At 40.9% G+C, this 17,953-nt stretch overlaps 1 protein-coding gene across 2 annotated transcripts in view; it reads left to right on the top strand.

Moving 5' to 3' along the window:
* Positions 1-17,953, top strand: part of B3GNTL1 (UDP-GlcNAc:betaGal beta-1,3-N-acetylglucosaminyltransferase like 1) — a 166,582-nt gene that overhangs the window by 128,778 nt on the left and 19,851 nt on the right. For both annotated transcript variants that reach the window (XM_053376128.1, XM_053376127.1), the window contains exon 8: positions 2,706-2,830. In XM_053376128.1, the coding sequence (XP_053232103.1) occupies positions 2,706-2,830 (125 nt within the window). The remainder of the gene's footprint in view (positions 1-2,705; positions 2,831-17,953) is intronic.

Raw genomic sequence — 17,953 nt, 5'->3', positions numbered from 1 at the left:
GATTCATTTTCATTCTGATGCCACAATGCTTGAATAAATACTCCATGCCGAGTAAATCAGTTATTTATTTACATAGCACCATCACATGACAGCTTGGTAACCGAGAGTGGGATGAGAAACAAACAATATTTTGAGAACATTTGACAATTATACGGGCTGTTTTATAGTCTCAAGAGGCTGCAGTGTTGCTAAATTCAAACAGATGTTGTTTAGTCATCACCTTCGGTTATATGAAAACAAGAGGGCAGGGTTTTGAAATGGTTGTGTGGCTTAATTTGCAGCAGAATGTTACTGGGGCATGCCCATAGACCTACCCATTGAAATGGACTCTCTCTTTTGTTCCAATCATTGCAAATTTTGGACAAGATGGATTGTTTCAAGAAGTGGCAGAGAGATATTTCTAGATTTGTCTGGCAGGGCAAGAAGCCTAGAATAAAGTTTAAAATTCTAACTGATGTAAAGGAAAGAGGTGGATTTGCCCTGCCAGACTTTAAATTGTACTATGAATCAGCAGCTTTTTGCTGGCTGAAAGACTGGCTGCTTCTTGAGAACACAGACATTTTGGATTTAGAAGGTTTTAATAATGTTTTTGGGTGGCATGCATATTTGTGGTACGACAAGGTTAAAGCACACAAAGTATTTAAAAACCATATTGTCAGGAAAGCATTGTTCAATGTCTGGATAAGATATAAAGACTTGTTGGAAAGCAAAACCCCAAGGTGGCTGTCGCCAATGGAAGCTAAGTCTCAGAAAAAGCTCAATATGGAGGCCAAATGGCCAAAATATTGGGAAATTCTGGAGCAAGAAGGTGACAAATTGAAATTGCAGAGTTTTGAGAAATTAAAAGATAAAGTGCGAGATTGGCTTCATTATTATCAAATAAGAGAGGCCTATAATCTGGATAAAAAAATTGGCTTCCAGGTGGAGAAATCAAAATTGGAAATAGAACTGCTAGAACCAAAAACTAAGATATTGTCAAGAATGTATAACTTGCTGTTAAAACGGAATACACAGGATGAAACGGTCAAATCAGCGATGATTAAATGGGCGCAGGACATAGGTCATAACATTATGTTTGCTGACTGGGAGCAGTTGTGGACCACCGGTATGAAGTTTACGGCATGTAATGCCTTAAAGGAGAATATTATGAAAATGATTTACAGGTGGTACATGACCCCAGTTAAGCTTGCAAAAATTTATCACCTGCCTGACAACAAGTGCTGGAAATGTAAAGAAGCTGAGGGAACATTCTTTCATCTTTGGTGGACGTGCCCAAGGGTTAAGGCTTACTGGGAAATGATATATAATGAACTGAAGAAGGTATTTAAATTTACCTTTCCCAAGAAACCAGAGGCCTTCCTTTTGGGCATAGTCGGCCAACTGGTGCCAAAGAAAGACAGAACATTTTTTATGTATGCAACAACAGCAGCAAGAATACTTCTCGCTAAATACTGGAAGATACAAGATTTACCCACCGTGGAAGAGTGGCAGATGCAAGTGATCGACTATATGGAGATGGCAGAAATGACCGGCAGAATCCGTGACCAGGGAGAAGAATTGATGGAAGAGGATTGGAAAAAGTTTAAGGACTATCTACAAAAATATTGTAAAATGTTTGAGTGTTAATATGATGTGGGAAGTGAAGGTAACATGGCATTTGGGATATGGTTAAAAGAGATATGAAAAGAAGAATCTTAAAAAGGAGAAGGGGGGTATGACCAGAATAATATTATATCAAAGTATACAAGGTGGAGTAAAGGACCAAGACAAGGGAAATTGGAGACATAATAAGTGGAAATATATAATTATAAATGAGGTTTAAAAGAGGGTTAGAATATGCTGAATTTGACGGAATAAAGAGGAACACAAAAAAGAGAGATGTGAGGAGGTCAGGACAGAGGGATATGGAATTTTGAAACTTAAAAGTGGATTTTTCTTTTTTCTTCTTTTTCCCCCCCTTTGTTAAGTGTGTATTTTTTTTGTTTTTCTGTTCTCTGTCTTGTCATATTTGATTGTTTGATTTTTGTGATTTGATGATTTCTATGTTCTGTAAAACCTTAATAAACATTTATTATTAAAAAAAAATAAAAATGAAATGGACTCTCTCATCCTGAAACGATATTGCACATTTGGGAGACTATAGACATCCTCTCCCCACTTTGCTAAAATACTACTTTCATGGCAAAGGGATGTTTCTGATCAGATCTCTCTTTCTCATTCTCAAGAAGTTTTTGTGATGAGATGCTCACTCAGCACTGTGTTATGTGGATGTAGTTGGACATGCCACCTGCTTCTTAGCAATCTTACGACAAGCAACTGGAGATCTGGAAGGTTTGCCATTCGCAGTATTTTTATTTTTTTTACAGGGAGCATGCAGGTGTGCTTTTGACATTGATAAAGTACAGCAAAAGGCCTATAACATTTGATCTTTGGATGTCCTGTGCAAGAGTAACGCTTTATATTAAATTAGCTTTAGGGAATGTCTCTAAATATCCATTAGATAGGTGTATGCATTGGTTTGAATGTCGAGATTTTTTTAGATGTCATTGAACACAATCACATAATATATCACACAGGATTCTTACTCCACTTTCCTTGGAGTAAACCCTATTAAATTCAATACAACTTGCTTCTGAGTAGGTATGGTTACACTTGTACTATTACCTGCTTTTGATCTGGAAAAAATGTGGTGTTTTTCTCCCCAGGGCACCCCAGAAGACCTGCTGTTCTTTTATGAACATCTCCGAAAAGGTGGTGGAGTCTTTCGAGTCAACCAGCGCCTCCTTCTGTACCGTTACCATCCACAGGCGGCAACCCATTCAGTCCTAGAGTAAGATATGTTCCGTATCAAACTGCTTGAAGTTTTGGATGGCATTGGTGGGTGGGGAATCTTTTCCCAACAAAATATGCATGTGGGTTCGTATATATTTGATCATTTGTCTGTATTCCCAAGCCATTTGCAAGCATATGTGACTTGAGAATGTTGGCCTTTTAAGGCTACTTTCTTTTATTTCCCTATAAGCTACACACTCTTATGTCTCAATACATCGTGGATTTGAATAACTATTTTTTCAGTGGTCCTGTGATTTGGTTCTGGTGTTGCTTTGGCTTAGGCAAATCTGTTATTCAAAGTTTGAAACCCTGGAATGCAAGGCCACACTGTTTAGGGGTTTTTGTTGCGGGGGGCGAGGGTCATTGCTGCTGCTGCTTTTTTGTATTTTTATTTTAGTTCTTCTTGTGATTTATGTGGAAATTGTTCAGTTTGGTTGTGTATTTTTTAGTGTTCGTTGTTTATGATGACTTTTGTTATGTTGTAGTTACATTTTTTTTAACGTAAGTTGCCTTGAGCATGGTTTGAACTGCGGAAAGGGTGGCATACAAATTAAATTATGTATGTGTATATGTATACTGCTTGTTATGCTAAATGTGTAGTATGCAGCTATGTCTGTGTTTTTTCCTTTATTAAATTATAAGCCTGTGTGGAGAGAGAAGGAATTGTCATCCAGACCACATTGTGCAGGGAAAAGTTTATTTTTTCTTTAAATCCCTCACTTACCCGGGCCCAACATTGAGGTTGGGGAATAAATCTCCCGTTGTCACTCATTTAATTACGGGCTAAGGAGGGAGTGAGGGTTTCCATCTGATAGCATTTGGGGAGGAAAGGAATAAGTTTTTCCTCTTCCATGTTGCCATGATAATCTCTTGCCCCCTTGAGCCTGTATATTAAATGAAGGGGGGAAAGAGACATTGTTGCTTGCTACACAATTAAAATAACATCTACTTTGACTCTCACTCTCACGTTGAATTCCTTTTCACTCCGCAGTCATGTATTGATCCCAGTATTTTGGATTTGGGACACAGGATTGCTGTTGTTTAGTCATTTAGTCGTGTCTGACTCTTTGTGACCCCATAGACCAGAGCACGCCAGGCCCTCCTGTCTTCCACTGCCTCCCGCAGTTTGGTCAAACTCATGTTGGTAGCTTCGAGAACACTGTCCAACCATCTTGTCCTCTGTCGTCCCCTTCTCCTTGTGCCCTCCATCTTTCCCAGCATCAGGGTCTTTTCCAGGGAGTTTTCTCTTCTCATGAGGTGGCCAAAGTATTGGAGCCTCAGCTCTAGGATCTGTCCTTCCAGTGAGCACTCAGGGCTGATTTCCTTAAGAAATTCCTTCATGGATCACTGCCTTGCCGTGGCGAAGGGGCTTGAATAACTCAGAGAAGCTATGAGCCACCCAAGAGGGACACAGGATAGATTTTAATTTTTTCAAATTTGAATCCTTCCTCTCAAACATGCCTATTAAGAATGCAGGTTTGCATTGGCCCTACAATAACTTTTGAACTGATTGTTTCTTTGGTTGGGGCGCTTTCATTGTCTCTCTTTCTTTAATTTGTCTTAGAAAAGCCTTCTCCTGGTACCCTCCAGATGTATCATTTCAGACTCTAACTCCCACCAACCCCAGATAGCACAGTCATAGTAATCCAAAACATCTGGAAAGCACAAAGTTGAGGAAGGCTGTCTTGGAATGTATAGTGTAGGTGCTCTGTGTCCCTCTAGGTAGGACTGGGGTTAGGGTAGGGCTGTTTTCAGTTATATGAACTAAGATAGGATTTCCCAGACTTAGGTCTCCAGCTGTTGTTGGCCTTACAAATACCATAATTTCTAGCTAGCAGGACCAGTGGTCAGGGATGATGGGAACTGATGAGACCCAAGTTTGGGAAATTAAGGAGATGGCTTAATAGGGTAGAAAAGGACTACCTCTTAGAAGCTTCAGCTCAGTCAAGCTGAGGAGCATCTCTGACTTTGGTCACACAAGGTCAGGGACTGTCTATTTCTGTTGCTCCTAAAGCTTTGCTGTTTCCAAGCTCTGCCCTGTTCCTTGAAGCCTTAAAGAACCAGCCGTTGGGGATTTTATGGAGCTTCCACAATCTGTGCCCAGGGCTTCAATAAAAAACATAGGAACATTTCAGCTTTTGTGCCATTTGCTTGATGATACTTTCCCCCTAAACCAACATGATATGAAAACAGAAACTTGCAAAAGGAGGGGGGCTCAGCATTTAGTGGGGTTCAGTTAATGTAGAAGTTGCTCAGCACACAGTTATGTGAGGTTTGAATCATGAGCTTCAACTGCATTAGCAGCATAATAAAATATCTGTCTGTTTATTCAATGTAAATCTGTTTCATCTCAAAGGTGCTGAGCAGCATACCCCAGTATATGTAATATTTTCCATTAAAAATGGGGGGGGGGATTTTGTTCAGAATGACGATTGCTTCACAGCAGTGATTCTGAGATCTGCTTGCAGTTGTGCTTGTTTATATATGGAAGTAGCTAGTTGTTGCATGGAATGAGATGGTTAAATTGAGTAAATAAATGATTTTGTAGGGATGTGTTTGATTCCATAGCTTTCGATATGAAGACATTGGAACCACATAATGAATGCAATGTAGATGAAGAACTATGAAAGTATTTCCCTTTTATTACTAGCTACACGATGGAACTATATTTTTGATAGTTTATTAGACTTTTCCTAACCCTGTATTTCGACATGTCAAGCTTTTTGGAAGCACATTGCTAGTTGCTGTGGCATTTAAAAAAATGTATTTTTGGAAGGGAATTTGTTCCGAATTAACAGCAAGCTGTTACTAATTCCATTTTGCAAGGTTGTGTGGCTCAGACTCCTCTGGAATACGGCATACTTGGAGAATGTGGAAATGTCATAAAGCTGCTTCTGATGGGGCATTTGGACTGCCAGCTAAGAAGCTTCAAGTTACCTGATATGTTTACATGCATGTGTATGTAATCCAGATTAATCTCAGTTACGAAGTGGGATCAGTAGAAAGTTAGGTCAGAAGTGAGATCAGTAGAAGTGGAATCAGTAGAAAGTCAGGTCAGAAGTGAAATTGCCAGAGAAAATGGAGTTTTGTCCTTCCAACCTACCTAGAATTCGACGATGGAGTTGTCACCAACTTTGATGGCTTTAAAAGAGGGAGTAAGACAAATGAATAGAAGATACAGTGGTACCTCGGGTTACATACGCTTCAGGTTACAATACGCTTCAGGTTACAGCTCCACTAACCCAGAAATATTACCTCAGGTTAAGAACTTTACTTCAGGATGAGAGGAGAAATTGTGCTCCGGTGGTGCAGCGGCAGCAGGAGGCCCCATTAGCTAAAGTGGTGCTTCAGGTTAAGAACAGTTTCAGGTTAAGAACGAATTAAGTAGTTAACCCGAGGTACCACTGTAAGACTATCAGAGGCATCTAGACTCTAGCATCCGAGGCTCTTGTGTCCTGTTTATGGGCTTCTCACTGGCATCTGGTTGATCGCCGCAAGAACAGGATGCTAGGCTAGATGGTCTGATCCAGCAGGGCTCTTATTTTCTTAATTTGTTAAGGGGGAAATCTAGGGAAACCCACTTAGGTCTTCTTAAAGTACAAACAAGGATTCTAAGTCTCTTTCTTTGAGGAGCTGCTATTCTTTAATCTCTCCTAGGGGGAATCAGATTTCAGTGGCACTTGAAGATTGGGATTTTGAATCATCTTCTTATTACTTTAGGTGAAACCAGCTGGAGTGGAGTCTGAAGACAGAAAATGGGTTGGAAACTACTGCTCAGGAAGGGCCCGACACCACGTATTTGGAGGCAGCAATGCCTCTGAATATCAGTTGTTCTTGAGCTCGAATCTTGCTTGCTGCTTTCCCGCAGGCATCTGGTTGGGAATCACTGTGAGAACAAGATGCTGGACTAGACTGGCCATTGGCCTGATCCATCCTGATCCAAAATTCTCCTCTTATGTTCTTTTAAATAATAATTTTTAAAAAACGGTGGGGGGGGGCTGGATGACCACAAAAAATTCTATGAGAGCAAAGAGGAAAACATTACAAAAAAACATTTTTTAAAAAAGAAGAAGCATTTTTTAAAAATAATGGCAAATTTGGGGGTGCGGACTTGAAGGGCTATAAAAAACTTTTGGCATCATGGTATCACAGTGAGATGGCGTATGAGAACTGTCAGTAAAAATAAATACAAAATTTGTGCTTGTTTTTTTAAATGGAAAATTTGGGGAGCCCTAAACAAGTATTTTGGCTTCATAGCATCATACCCATAGAAGCGGGGTGTGTGTGAAAAAGGGACAAATTTAGGGGGTCCACACAAAAATTACCCACCCCAATATAGATGCATAAAGATATGTAAATAAAGGTAGATACAATGGTAGCTCGGGTTAAGAACTTAATTCTTTCTGGAGGTCCGTTCTTAACCTGAAACTGTTCTTAACCTGAGGTACCACTTTAGCTAATGGGGCCTCCCGTTGCTGCCACGTGATTTCTGTTCTCATCCTGAAGCAAAGTTCTTAACCCGAGGTACTATTTCTGGGTTGGTGGAGTCTGTGACCTGAAGCGTCTGTAACCCGAGGTACCACTGTATAATTGTAGATAATTTGGCTGAAAGTGTAGTTAAGACGAAGTTTGTGACTCGTAATACCCGTAGCTTACAGCCAGAGTTGAAGAAATAAATCTTTGTGAAACTAAAGAACATGATTTGTTTAAAGAAAGGTGTGTCAGTTAATCTTTTCAGCAAAGGTAGCAATCAAGTCTAGATCTTCAGTGTACTGATCACAGTTTGTCAAAGCCCCCATGCCCTACAGGCAGAAACTGCGTAGTATTTGCCTTATTTTGCAACTCTCATTACAGCAAAAAAAGGAAGTTCATGTCTGATTGGCTAGTGGGAGTTCTGAACAGTTTGGTGACATCTAAATGTAGGAATTAATTACTGCTTCTCCCTCCACCCCACCACCCCATGAGTAATTCCCACAATTAATTTACCCTACAGAATAGATTGCTGGAAGGCAAAAGGAATCTGTGAAGTAGGAAACAGTCTCACTCCCATCGTCTTCTATGCTTAGAAGCATGGGAATACATTATCAAATGACATGTTCTCCGTGTTTATAGAATCTGAATCCTGGTGTGCATAGGAACAATTTGACGATAGTAGCAACTTGTTCATATCATATTAAATATATAATGGTTATCCGTTTGTTTCGCCTGCGGTTGTGAGCATGTTACAATATATTTTAACATTTACACAATAGAAAAGAAAGCTAAAATTTGTCAAGAAGCTTTGCATTGTTAAGCTCCTCGCCATAAAGCTCATTTTGAGTTATCCATTAGGCCAAGGTAGTTGAAGAAGGAGGTGACAGTCAGTGGTTTTCACTATTACGTTAACTGTTTTTCTACAGAAGAAGGCTCTGTGTCAAACAGATAGAAGCCTAGTAGAAGAATTTGTCTTGAGTTTAATTCTGAATTACTAGAATCAGACTCACTGCTAACAAAATCAGATGAAATTGGGGGGGGGACACACACACTATTTCAGGAAAGGGCAGAAATAGTAAAAACAAAGCAAAATTCTTTTTCATTGGGAATGTGAGATAAAGAGTCTGAATTTGGCACTCCTTGAGCCTTGGATTCATGTTGCTTCTGGCTATGAAATAGTAGTTAATGTGACGACTGAAATGAACCAGTGAGAATCTTTTGTGGGAGGTGGCTTCTTATGTAACTTTTAAGAACTGCTTTTAGTTTCATTTGTTTCGGGCGGTTTCTTTAATTGCTCTTTGCAAGTTGCTGCATCTCCTTTGCACCTGCCTTGGCGCTGGGAGTCTGGGAAAGTGGCATTCCCTTATCCCCCAAGGCAGGAATCCCAGCTACTGGCCCTGGGAACGGCCCAGCGTACAAGGCAACCTAGGTGAACCGGAAACCTAAAGGGGAAAAACCCCAAAAACCCATCTCTCTTTTGACACTCCTTAAGCTACATGTTTTTTAAAAATCTATATTAGTAACATTAACTTGTGTTCATTACAGGTTTTCACAAAGCCCACACCTGTAATAATCATATAATTAGCCTGAAGGCACAGTCACACACTTCTCTGCATGAACCCAACATCCACCCACTGCTTGTCCTTATGACACAACCTGAAGCTATGAAAATATTCCCAAGGTAAAGTTCTATGATGTAGACTTTCTGATTTAACTCTCCCACAAAGGGGTGTGTAGGAGCCGGAGTGGCAATTCGCTACCTGCATGAGGGCCAAGCTCACTGTTATAGTAATAATGCATGTACAATGGAATGCTAAGGTGCTTGGCTGCTGCTTTCTCAACTCCCTAACCATGCAAACTAAAACATAATTTTGCTGTAAAATTCACCCCTGCTAAAAGGAAGGCCTTTTCTTTCATTTTAGAAGGGGATTTGAATGCAAAACCCTTCCTGATTCAGGAGAGGATTCACATTGGAATCTTGCTAAAATGATGGGCTTCCAACAACCAGCACCATTCTTTGAACCGTCAAAAACTGCTGGTTCAAAAATTCAGTGGAAGAATTTTGCTCAGTGGGGCGCAATATTCTTCCTTCTGATTCAGGGCAATTTCTCTTCCTCTCACTATGTATTTCCAAATGACACAGACCGCAATGTTTGGTAGCTTTCTGCACCCCTGTTGCCTTCTGCTCACACAACGTTGGATGAAACCCTTTTTCCCCCATGACAACAACTTGTGTTTCCTAGCCCAGAATTTAGTAGTTTTTTGGTTTTTTTTACTGCTGTGCTTTAAGTTTGATTTGCAAGAACAGTACATAAATCTAAAGATATTTGGCTTGATTCTGTGATCTGTTTTTGTACCAGGCCAATATTTTAAATAGTTTTACCAAGTCTTGTTGAATCATAGTCATTGGACCTATTTTTATTCAATCAAGGGGCTGGAAAATGTGGTGAACATGTGTGCGGAGAATGTGCTGGCTGAGAAGTAGAGAGTATCTTCGTTCTATAACTTACTTTAATGAAAATATAATTGGCACTGCATCAGCACAATTCTTACATATCAAACCATTCTATATTTAATAGATCACAAATGGACCCATCAGCCCTAGTCCTTGGTTTTCTATAGCTGCTTGGGAATCCAGCCTTGGTATGAGTCTGGATTTGGTGGCTGACAGATACTGTAATACAACGAGGCAACCATTCAGAAAGATTTTTAGCTAGCTGGATTACTGCTTCGCTTCCAGTCATTCTTTAAAGTCTTGCTCGGCATTCTGTGTTGTCTCTTGTGTGTGAACATGTAGAAATGCTTTTTATGCCTCGTATTCTAGTTCAGAAGCACTGATGATAAAAAAGAGTCTATTTCTTTTCGCTTACAGATAATCAGGATTGCTGGCTTTCTACCTCACTGCTCACAAATTTTGGCCACAATCTAACAACAGACAGTGCTTACGTCTATTGATCCCAGTGTCTTTAGAACATTTAACTCTGTCTTAGATTGTGGTCTTTATTGTCTGCAGCTAGTTTTTAGTTTATGTATGTTTTTAGTTCTGTACTGTACTTTGATCTTGCATTTGATGTACATATTCTTGGGGCCGTTCTGAGGAAGGAACTTTTATAAATAAATACATAAAATTATCATTCATAATATTTCACAGGTGAAAAAGCAACCAGATGCCTACTGCTGAATGATTTACAGCTGTTATATTAGGGGATATCTGCATTAAAGATCTGAACCAGTCTGAAACTGGTTTATATGCTATAGCTTTCCCCAAAGAATTGTGGGAGTTGTAGTTTGGGGTGTGTGCAAAAACCTCTTTTGAAGGGTTTCACAGCTTCCCAGAAACCTTCATAGAACAGGGAACCCCTTCATAGAACCCCTTGGTTTTTGGTTGGGAGATAATGTGTTGAATTGGCTTTGGAACTGGCTCAAAAAAGTGGCATATGTAGAATCCTAGATTTGGAAGGGACTCAGAGGGTCATCTCATCCAACCCCCTGCTGTTAAGATTCCTGCTCCCTGATTGCAGTCATGGGATTGTTGTCTATCACATGATGGTACATGTTTTGACTCCACAGAGTGGGAAGTGATGGAGACAGGATGTTTGTGTTACTGTGTTCCATGAAGTGGGACTATTGTCCTTTGTTCTTTTTCTTTTTGCTGTCTGATGCTAGAGAGAGGGAGAGCCATGTTGCAGTGCTCCTTGTGTGTTTATATGTAAATAAAGTAGATTAGCCAAAATGCTGAGTTGCTGAGTTGCGAAGATTCTGCGGATCCCTAAGTGTGCCGATATCTGTTGGCATCGGTCGCTGTGATGTTCAGGCAGAAGAAAGCTTTTGAAGCTCCCGAATGGACGACCAGGAGGGAGAGAACATGCCAGTCAGGCATGTGTCTCTGCCAGGGTCCTACTTGAGTGTAGGACGAGCTCCTGACAACTGCAATGCAGGTATCTTTTGCCCAATGTGGGTCTCAAAACCACAACTCTGAGATTAAGAGTCTCATGTTCTACCAACTAACAGCTAACTCACAATCTTTTCTGAAGCTGATGGAAGACATCCAAGTTTATTTGGGCACATAACTTTCCTCCCTGATTTCATACTTACTATGGAAGAGTTCTCGAAATAGGAACAAACAGATTTCAGCAGGCACAAAGTGCTACAGCAAGTATGCTTTCAACAAGAAGACCAGGGAGGACTGTTTGGTAAAAAAAACAGCATGTTGTAATTTTTTGTTTCCTATACCCATTCTGCAAGCTGAAAACTGATGTGTGAGGCTACAGAGGGCTATGGTGACCACTAGGCATTTGAGACCTGTCTTTCAACTTTATCTTCAGTATCCATTGGTGACTGCATACATGTTATTAAGTTGTGCTCACAAGCTAGTCCTTTTGTTCCACTGATGTGCTGAGCGGCAGTCCTACCTGTGAATCTACTCACAGTTCTCTCCAGTCACAGGGAGAGGAGCTAGCAGTTGTTGCACTTGGTTACCACAACAAGAGCTAATCCTTTATAGCCCTTGATTTTAGTTTGTCACTTTTTTGGCAAAAATAAATGTTTTCGTCCTTCAGATAGGCTTTAAATTCTCGTAGCTTTAGATTTTTAAGTGCAGAAAATTATTAGGTTTTTTTTATGACTGCTTTGATTTTGGGAGTGTTGTGTTTGTATATTTTTAAAAGGCAGCTCTGGCTCCTTTTAAGGACCTAGAAGAAGGTTCTAGAGTTTCCACTACTGTCTAATCTTGGAATGCCGTGCAACATTTGTAACCTTGTGCATTAATTTTTTTTCCTTCTGGGAATTGTGTATCCTATAAAAACTGATTAACAGACATCTGTCGACAAATGCCAGCAGCAGCTAAGCTCCAAATCAGAAGATCTTGTAACTTTGCGGTTATTATTTAAGAGATTTTTTGCATCAAGTCCAAAATTCCATTGTTAGCTAGAAGGGCAGTAAACATTACAACCCTTGGTCTCTAGACACTGTTGAAATTTCATGTGGACTGGCTGTTCCAATTGGCTGCATTTATTTATGAAGAGTTTCCAAGTTGTGACACCCGCCGTGGTGATGAAGTGCTAAACTGCCATAAAAGGGGCATGTTGCACTTGCAGACGCGAAGAAACAAACGTTCACTCAACTCCTGAGATCCAATTAATAATTCCCATCAGAAATCAAAACACCTTCATGCTCTACTTATTATTCCGGCCTTTACGATTTTCATGTCATAATTAGAGGGGGATGTGAAATCTTGACTCGTAAAAACTATGCATGTATTCAGTGTTTTGCAGTTTAGAAGAATATTTCCTTAAAACAAACTTATTTCCATTAAAGCATTTCCAGAAGTTTCAAATACTTCATAGCAAAAGTACTTTCTATGGACGTAAAGAATTGACACCTGGGCTCTGCCTTGCATGGAAGGAAGGATCCTTTAAATGACTTAACATTGAGTACTTTCAGCATTTACATCAAAACAATCAATATTGCTTTGTATCGAGATACCTCACACTGCGGTCCAGTTGTATTACTGTATCCAGTTGTATATGTTTACATAAAATCAAAATGATTTATAATCGGGTGCAGGATTACAGGCCAGGTAATTCAGAACATTATGCTTTTTGAATAGGTGTAGATTATGATTCTAACATGTTTAAGTTTCAATGTCCCTTCTAGTTCCTCTCCATGCATCTAGCCCATCACAGATTGTTTGTCTGAGTGAATTTACACCATGTTTTAGAAGTTCATTGGGTATGTCATGGACATACAGGATAACATCTGTTGGATCTTCACATCCTTGTTCTTCCTATACACAAATGGCAAAGAGCAAATGCTCTCAGACATTATTTTGAAAGGGGAGAAATGTCCCCACCACTAGTACCTCTGCAAAACATTATCTACCACATCTGCCTTGGGATATTGCTGGCACTGCTTTATTTAATCTTGTAGATCTCACCACTGGATAGAAGGACAACTATGTACTGCTGTTGTGATCCTGTCAAAGCCCTGGTTTCGCTGTGGAATAGTGAGATGGAAAGGGCCATCTACACATCGCTCCCAAGCACCATCTCTGGCCTTGGGGAGTCTGGTTTAAAAGCTCTTTTGCTGTGGGCAATGAGGCAGGAGTGGTGTTGGTTAGAACAGAAGTCCTGGTTCAAATATGACTAAATAGAGCCATGAGTGCATTCCACGTCCTTGCCACATGGCAGTGACAGTAGCAAACAGAGCTCCCCTCTCTGCCACATCACCCAGCAGAGCTCTTTAAATCCAGACCCAGACCTGTAAGAGATTTCAGAATCAGTTTGAGGAGGAAATTGCTCAGGGCTGTGCTAAATTTGCTGTCCCTATTGGTTCAGGTGTGTTGGACGTCTCAAATTACAACTTGTGGGATTGGTTTCAGTGGTTGCAATCCAAAGATGTGGACATGACGTTTGCAGTGGCGAGGACTGACTGTGTGTTTATCATAGGTCATATAATCAGCAGGTGAGGCCTTGGTGGTGGTGCCAATACTCAGGGCTGCCTGGTTGGTGGTGACCTATTTCATGGTGACCTATTCTGTGGTGGTTCTCCGTTTGTGGAGCTCTTCCCTAGTGAGGTGCTTCTGTCTCCTTCAGTGTGGTATAGTGGTAGTCTCGTAATCTGGTGAAGCGGGTTCGCGTCTCCGCTCCTCCACATGCAGCTGCTGGGTGACCTTGGGCTAGTCACACTTCTTTGAAGTCTCTCAGCCCCACTCACCTCAAAGAGTGTTTGTTGTGGGGGAGGAAGGGAAAGGAGATTGTTAGCCGCTTTGAGACTCCTTCGGGTAGTGATAAAGCGGGATATCAAATCCAAACTCTTCTTCTTCTATTGATTTTGCAGGGGGAAAAGCTTAAAAGCATTCATTTGATGGCTGAAAGACACCATTCCCGGCAAACCTGAGATCACTGTTTAAGAATGTTTTAAGCTGCTTTTTAGAATGTTTCAAAACTATGGGGTTTGTAGTGTTTGATCATTGTCGGCTGCCTTAGGGTCCTTTGGAGGGAATGGTGGGATATAGCACAGTCAGTCAATCAATCAGTCAATCAATCAATCAATCAGTGTGAATCCACCTCCATTCAATGGCTGATCTGATGACAGAAGCAGCAGGAGCATGAGTGAGGCAAGCCACAAATCTAGTTTTGACTAAAACAGGTATTGTACCTTGGAGACTTGTAAAAACATGTGCTATGGGATGATCCATTGCTTCACTTGTTTGTGGTTACTTTTTACTCAGTCAGGCTCGGGCCTGCATTTGATGCAATGCATGAGGTGTTTTGTGTGTGTGTGTTTATTGATTGTGTGGCAACCTGGCAGTGATGTGGTGGGCAGGAATGAGTGATCACTCCTCACATATCATGCACTTCCATCTTCTGCGCGGTTGCCATTTTGCGCATGAAAGCTCACAGCATAAAATCAACCAGAGAGTAGTTCCATGTTGAACGAGGCCTTTTTCAGTCTGCCTTGCATAAATTCTCTTTGCCCAAAATTGCATTTCAGTGGTTTGTATATTAACAATGTTGATAGTTACTGAATGATTTTGGAAATTCAGATAATTCATAACCAAGTGTTGCGCTATTTTGCACAGGTCTTCTGCAGATTTCATAAAGGTTTAGCAGTGATTAATGACCTGGACATTCTATCCTGCCAAATTAAGATCCGAAGGAGAGGCCTTAACTGTCAAATGTGAAAGTAGGATTTCTGTTTCAGCAAACCACACATGGGTTTGTCTTTTCAGCTCTAGAGAAGTCGTTTTTTAAAGGGTTTGGCTAGCCAACAGTGCAATAATCAATCTTTCGTCCCTGGAGACCAGGCTGCTACAAATCTTACTTTAGGTGAAAAGTTGAAGAATTTGATTAGTTGGTCTCATCCCAGCTCCCCTTTTCCCACATTTAACAGTTTGGCACAAGTCACAATCTTTTGTTATGGGAGGCCCAAATTTGAAACAGTGGGGAAATTTCTGTTCAGAATCAAAGTATCTTGACAGCAGTAAGTGTGCTAGCTTAGACACAGTCATTTTTGTATCTAGCTAGCACTGTTGATCTTGCAGTGACAGAAGCATATTCCTCTTCGGGGTGTGCAGTGCTTCCAGCGGAGCATTTTTAAAATTATTTTTTTCAGCAAGAATTCATCGTTAGAATATACGGATTTAAGAGTCCTGTTATATCAGACCAAAGTCTATCTGACCCAGCTTTCTGTTTCTAAGTATGGCAGCCAGGTGCCTCTGTGAAGCTTACAAGGAAGGCATGAAGGCAACACCTGTCCCCTGTTGCTTGCCTCCAGTAGACCACATTCAGACAGTCCTTGGCCCTAGATAAGCTTTTGTCTTTTCTTAACCATTTGGCTGCCCTTTTCTGTATGCTTTCTATTCTACCCTGCCTCTTGGTTCCTTGAAGTTCCAAGATAGCTCACAATCATACTTCAGTAAATAATCCATCTATTTAAATGATTTTGTGAACACAAACTAAATTAATAAATGATGGTTGGTAATTGTGAGAACAGACTTAGAGTGTTGCCCCCCCCCCACCTCTGGATTAACTAACAAGATGCCTAATGCAATTCTATGTAAAGCCTACTCATTTGTGGTTTCCACTGTTCAATGCATCTTACTCCTGGATAGGTGTACATAGCATTTCAGCCTAAAAGAGCATGCAAGGTTAATTCCATGACTTCCCATGTGGCCCAAAGAGATATTGAATTACAGCAAAGAACCCTTTCATTTAAACGTTTGCTTAGGGTTTACTAATTTATACAGTCGTACCTTGGAAGTTGAACGGAATCCGTTCCAGAAGTCTGTTCGACTTCCAAAGCGCGGCTTCTGATTGGTTGCAGGAAGCTCCTGCAGCCAATTGGAAGCCACAGAAGCCCTGTCAGACGTTCAGCTTCCAAAAATAGTTCGCAAACTGGGACAGTCACTTCCAGGTTTGTGGTATTTGGGAGCCAAAATGTTCAAGAACTAAGCTGTTTTCAAACCAAGGTACAACTGTATAGTCCTTCATAGGGCTGCTCTATTTAAGCACAATAGTTTGTTTCCAGTTGTGTCCATCCACTCATGGAAAGCTTTCTTTCAGCAGAGGCTTCTTTGAACAGAGAAGGAGGAAGCTCTTTTGACAGATTCTTCCTTCCCTGTAGAACTGCTTATATCAGGGGTCAGCAGACTTTTTCAGCAGGGGGCCGGCCCACTGTCACTCAGAACTTGTGGGGGGCCGAACTATAATTTTTTTTGGGGGGGAATGCCCCACAAATAACCCAGAGATGCATTTTAAATAAAAACACACATTCTACTCATGTAAAAACACCAAGGAGGCCCCACAAATAACCCAGAGGTGCATTTTAAATCAAAGGGCACATTCTACTCATGTAAACACACGCTGATTCCCAGACTGTCCGCGGGCCAGATTTAGAAGGCGATTGGGCCGGATCCGGCCCCTGAGCCTTAGTTTGCCTACCCATGGCTTACACCCTTCCCCCCTCCTCAATCTGCCCCAGAGGATTGGGGTGCTTTCTAGAATTGTGTGGGTGGTAGTGCATGGCTGCTGCAGGAGAAAGGAGGAGTATGCCAAAATCGTCTCCTCCCCATCATTGGAAATAAATTTATTCTACCTAACAATGACAGGATTATTTTTAAACATGATTTGGCAACTTAGTTAGAATATAGGGAAAGAATCCTCAGTGTAAACTAGTGTTCTGTTCTATGGTCATTTTTCTTTATGCCATACTAGGTAATAACATTCTGAAATATTACTTTTATGGTGGGAATGATTACTTAAGAAAACACTCAAAGCATGATGGAAGACAGTGAGAAATGAGCCTAATCAAAACGAGCATAAATTCTTGCAAACAGAACTGATTTTACCAAATTGTAGGGAAGGGATAGGCGGAGGGGAGAGAGAGAACTGTCTGCCCTGGGTCTGTTGAGGGTGCTTAAAATTGATAATCCTAACCTATTCTCTGCGTTTGCAGATGTTTCCTTGTTATAGTTGCAAAGCATGTGGATTCAACATTTCAAATAGGTCCAGTATTTGCTTATGTTATCTGGTGTTTATATGTGCCAAATTGGAATTTTATTTTGAAAGTGCAGACATAAAAATACACTTGGACAAAAAGACATCTGCCAGCTTGCTATAAAGCCCACATTTTAGCAATACTGTCAGGTTTACAGTGCTATTAGTTGGCTTCCACTACAATTTATTCTCTGGCTCCTATACTGTCAGTGTGCTCATTTTGTGTGTGAAAGAGAGGGCAGGGAGAGGGAGAGACTGCTTGATTTCCATCATCTTTAAAAGATCTAAAATGTGTAGGTTCAGAAGGAATATGCATCCATGAATATACATATATAGAGGAAGAAATTCAGCATAGTGCTAAGGAGATCACTCTGGCAGCAGATGCATTCCTGCTTGCCTGCTGGAATGATCTGCCCTCTCCCCCACTATCCCCCACTGTTCCAGGGTTTCTGCCCCCAAATCAGTTTGGGGGCACAGGACAAGTGTGTGGGAGGAGGTGGAGGAGGAGGAAGAAGAGGGAAAGCTCTATTGTACTAGTGCAGGGATGTCCAACAGGTTGATCTCAATCTAGTGGTAGATCCTGGGAGGTTTTGGTAGATCATGGTCCTTAGCATTGGTTAAATTGAATCCAGCCCCTCACCCTGCCCTCC

The sequence above is a fragment of the Podarcis raffonei genome, chromosome 2 (assembly GCF_027172205.1).
Source record: "Podarcis raffonei isolate rPodRaf1 chromosome 2, rPodRaf1.pri, whole genome shotgun sequence".
Lineage (NCBI taxonomy): Eukaryota > Metazoa > Chordata > Lepidosauria > Squamata > Lacertidae > Podarcis > Podarcis raffonei.
This window is presented reverse-complemented; position numbering and strand designations above follow the sequence as displayed.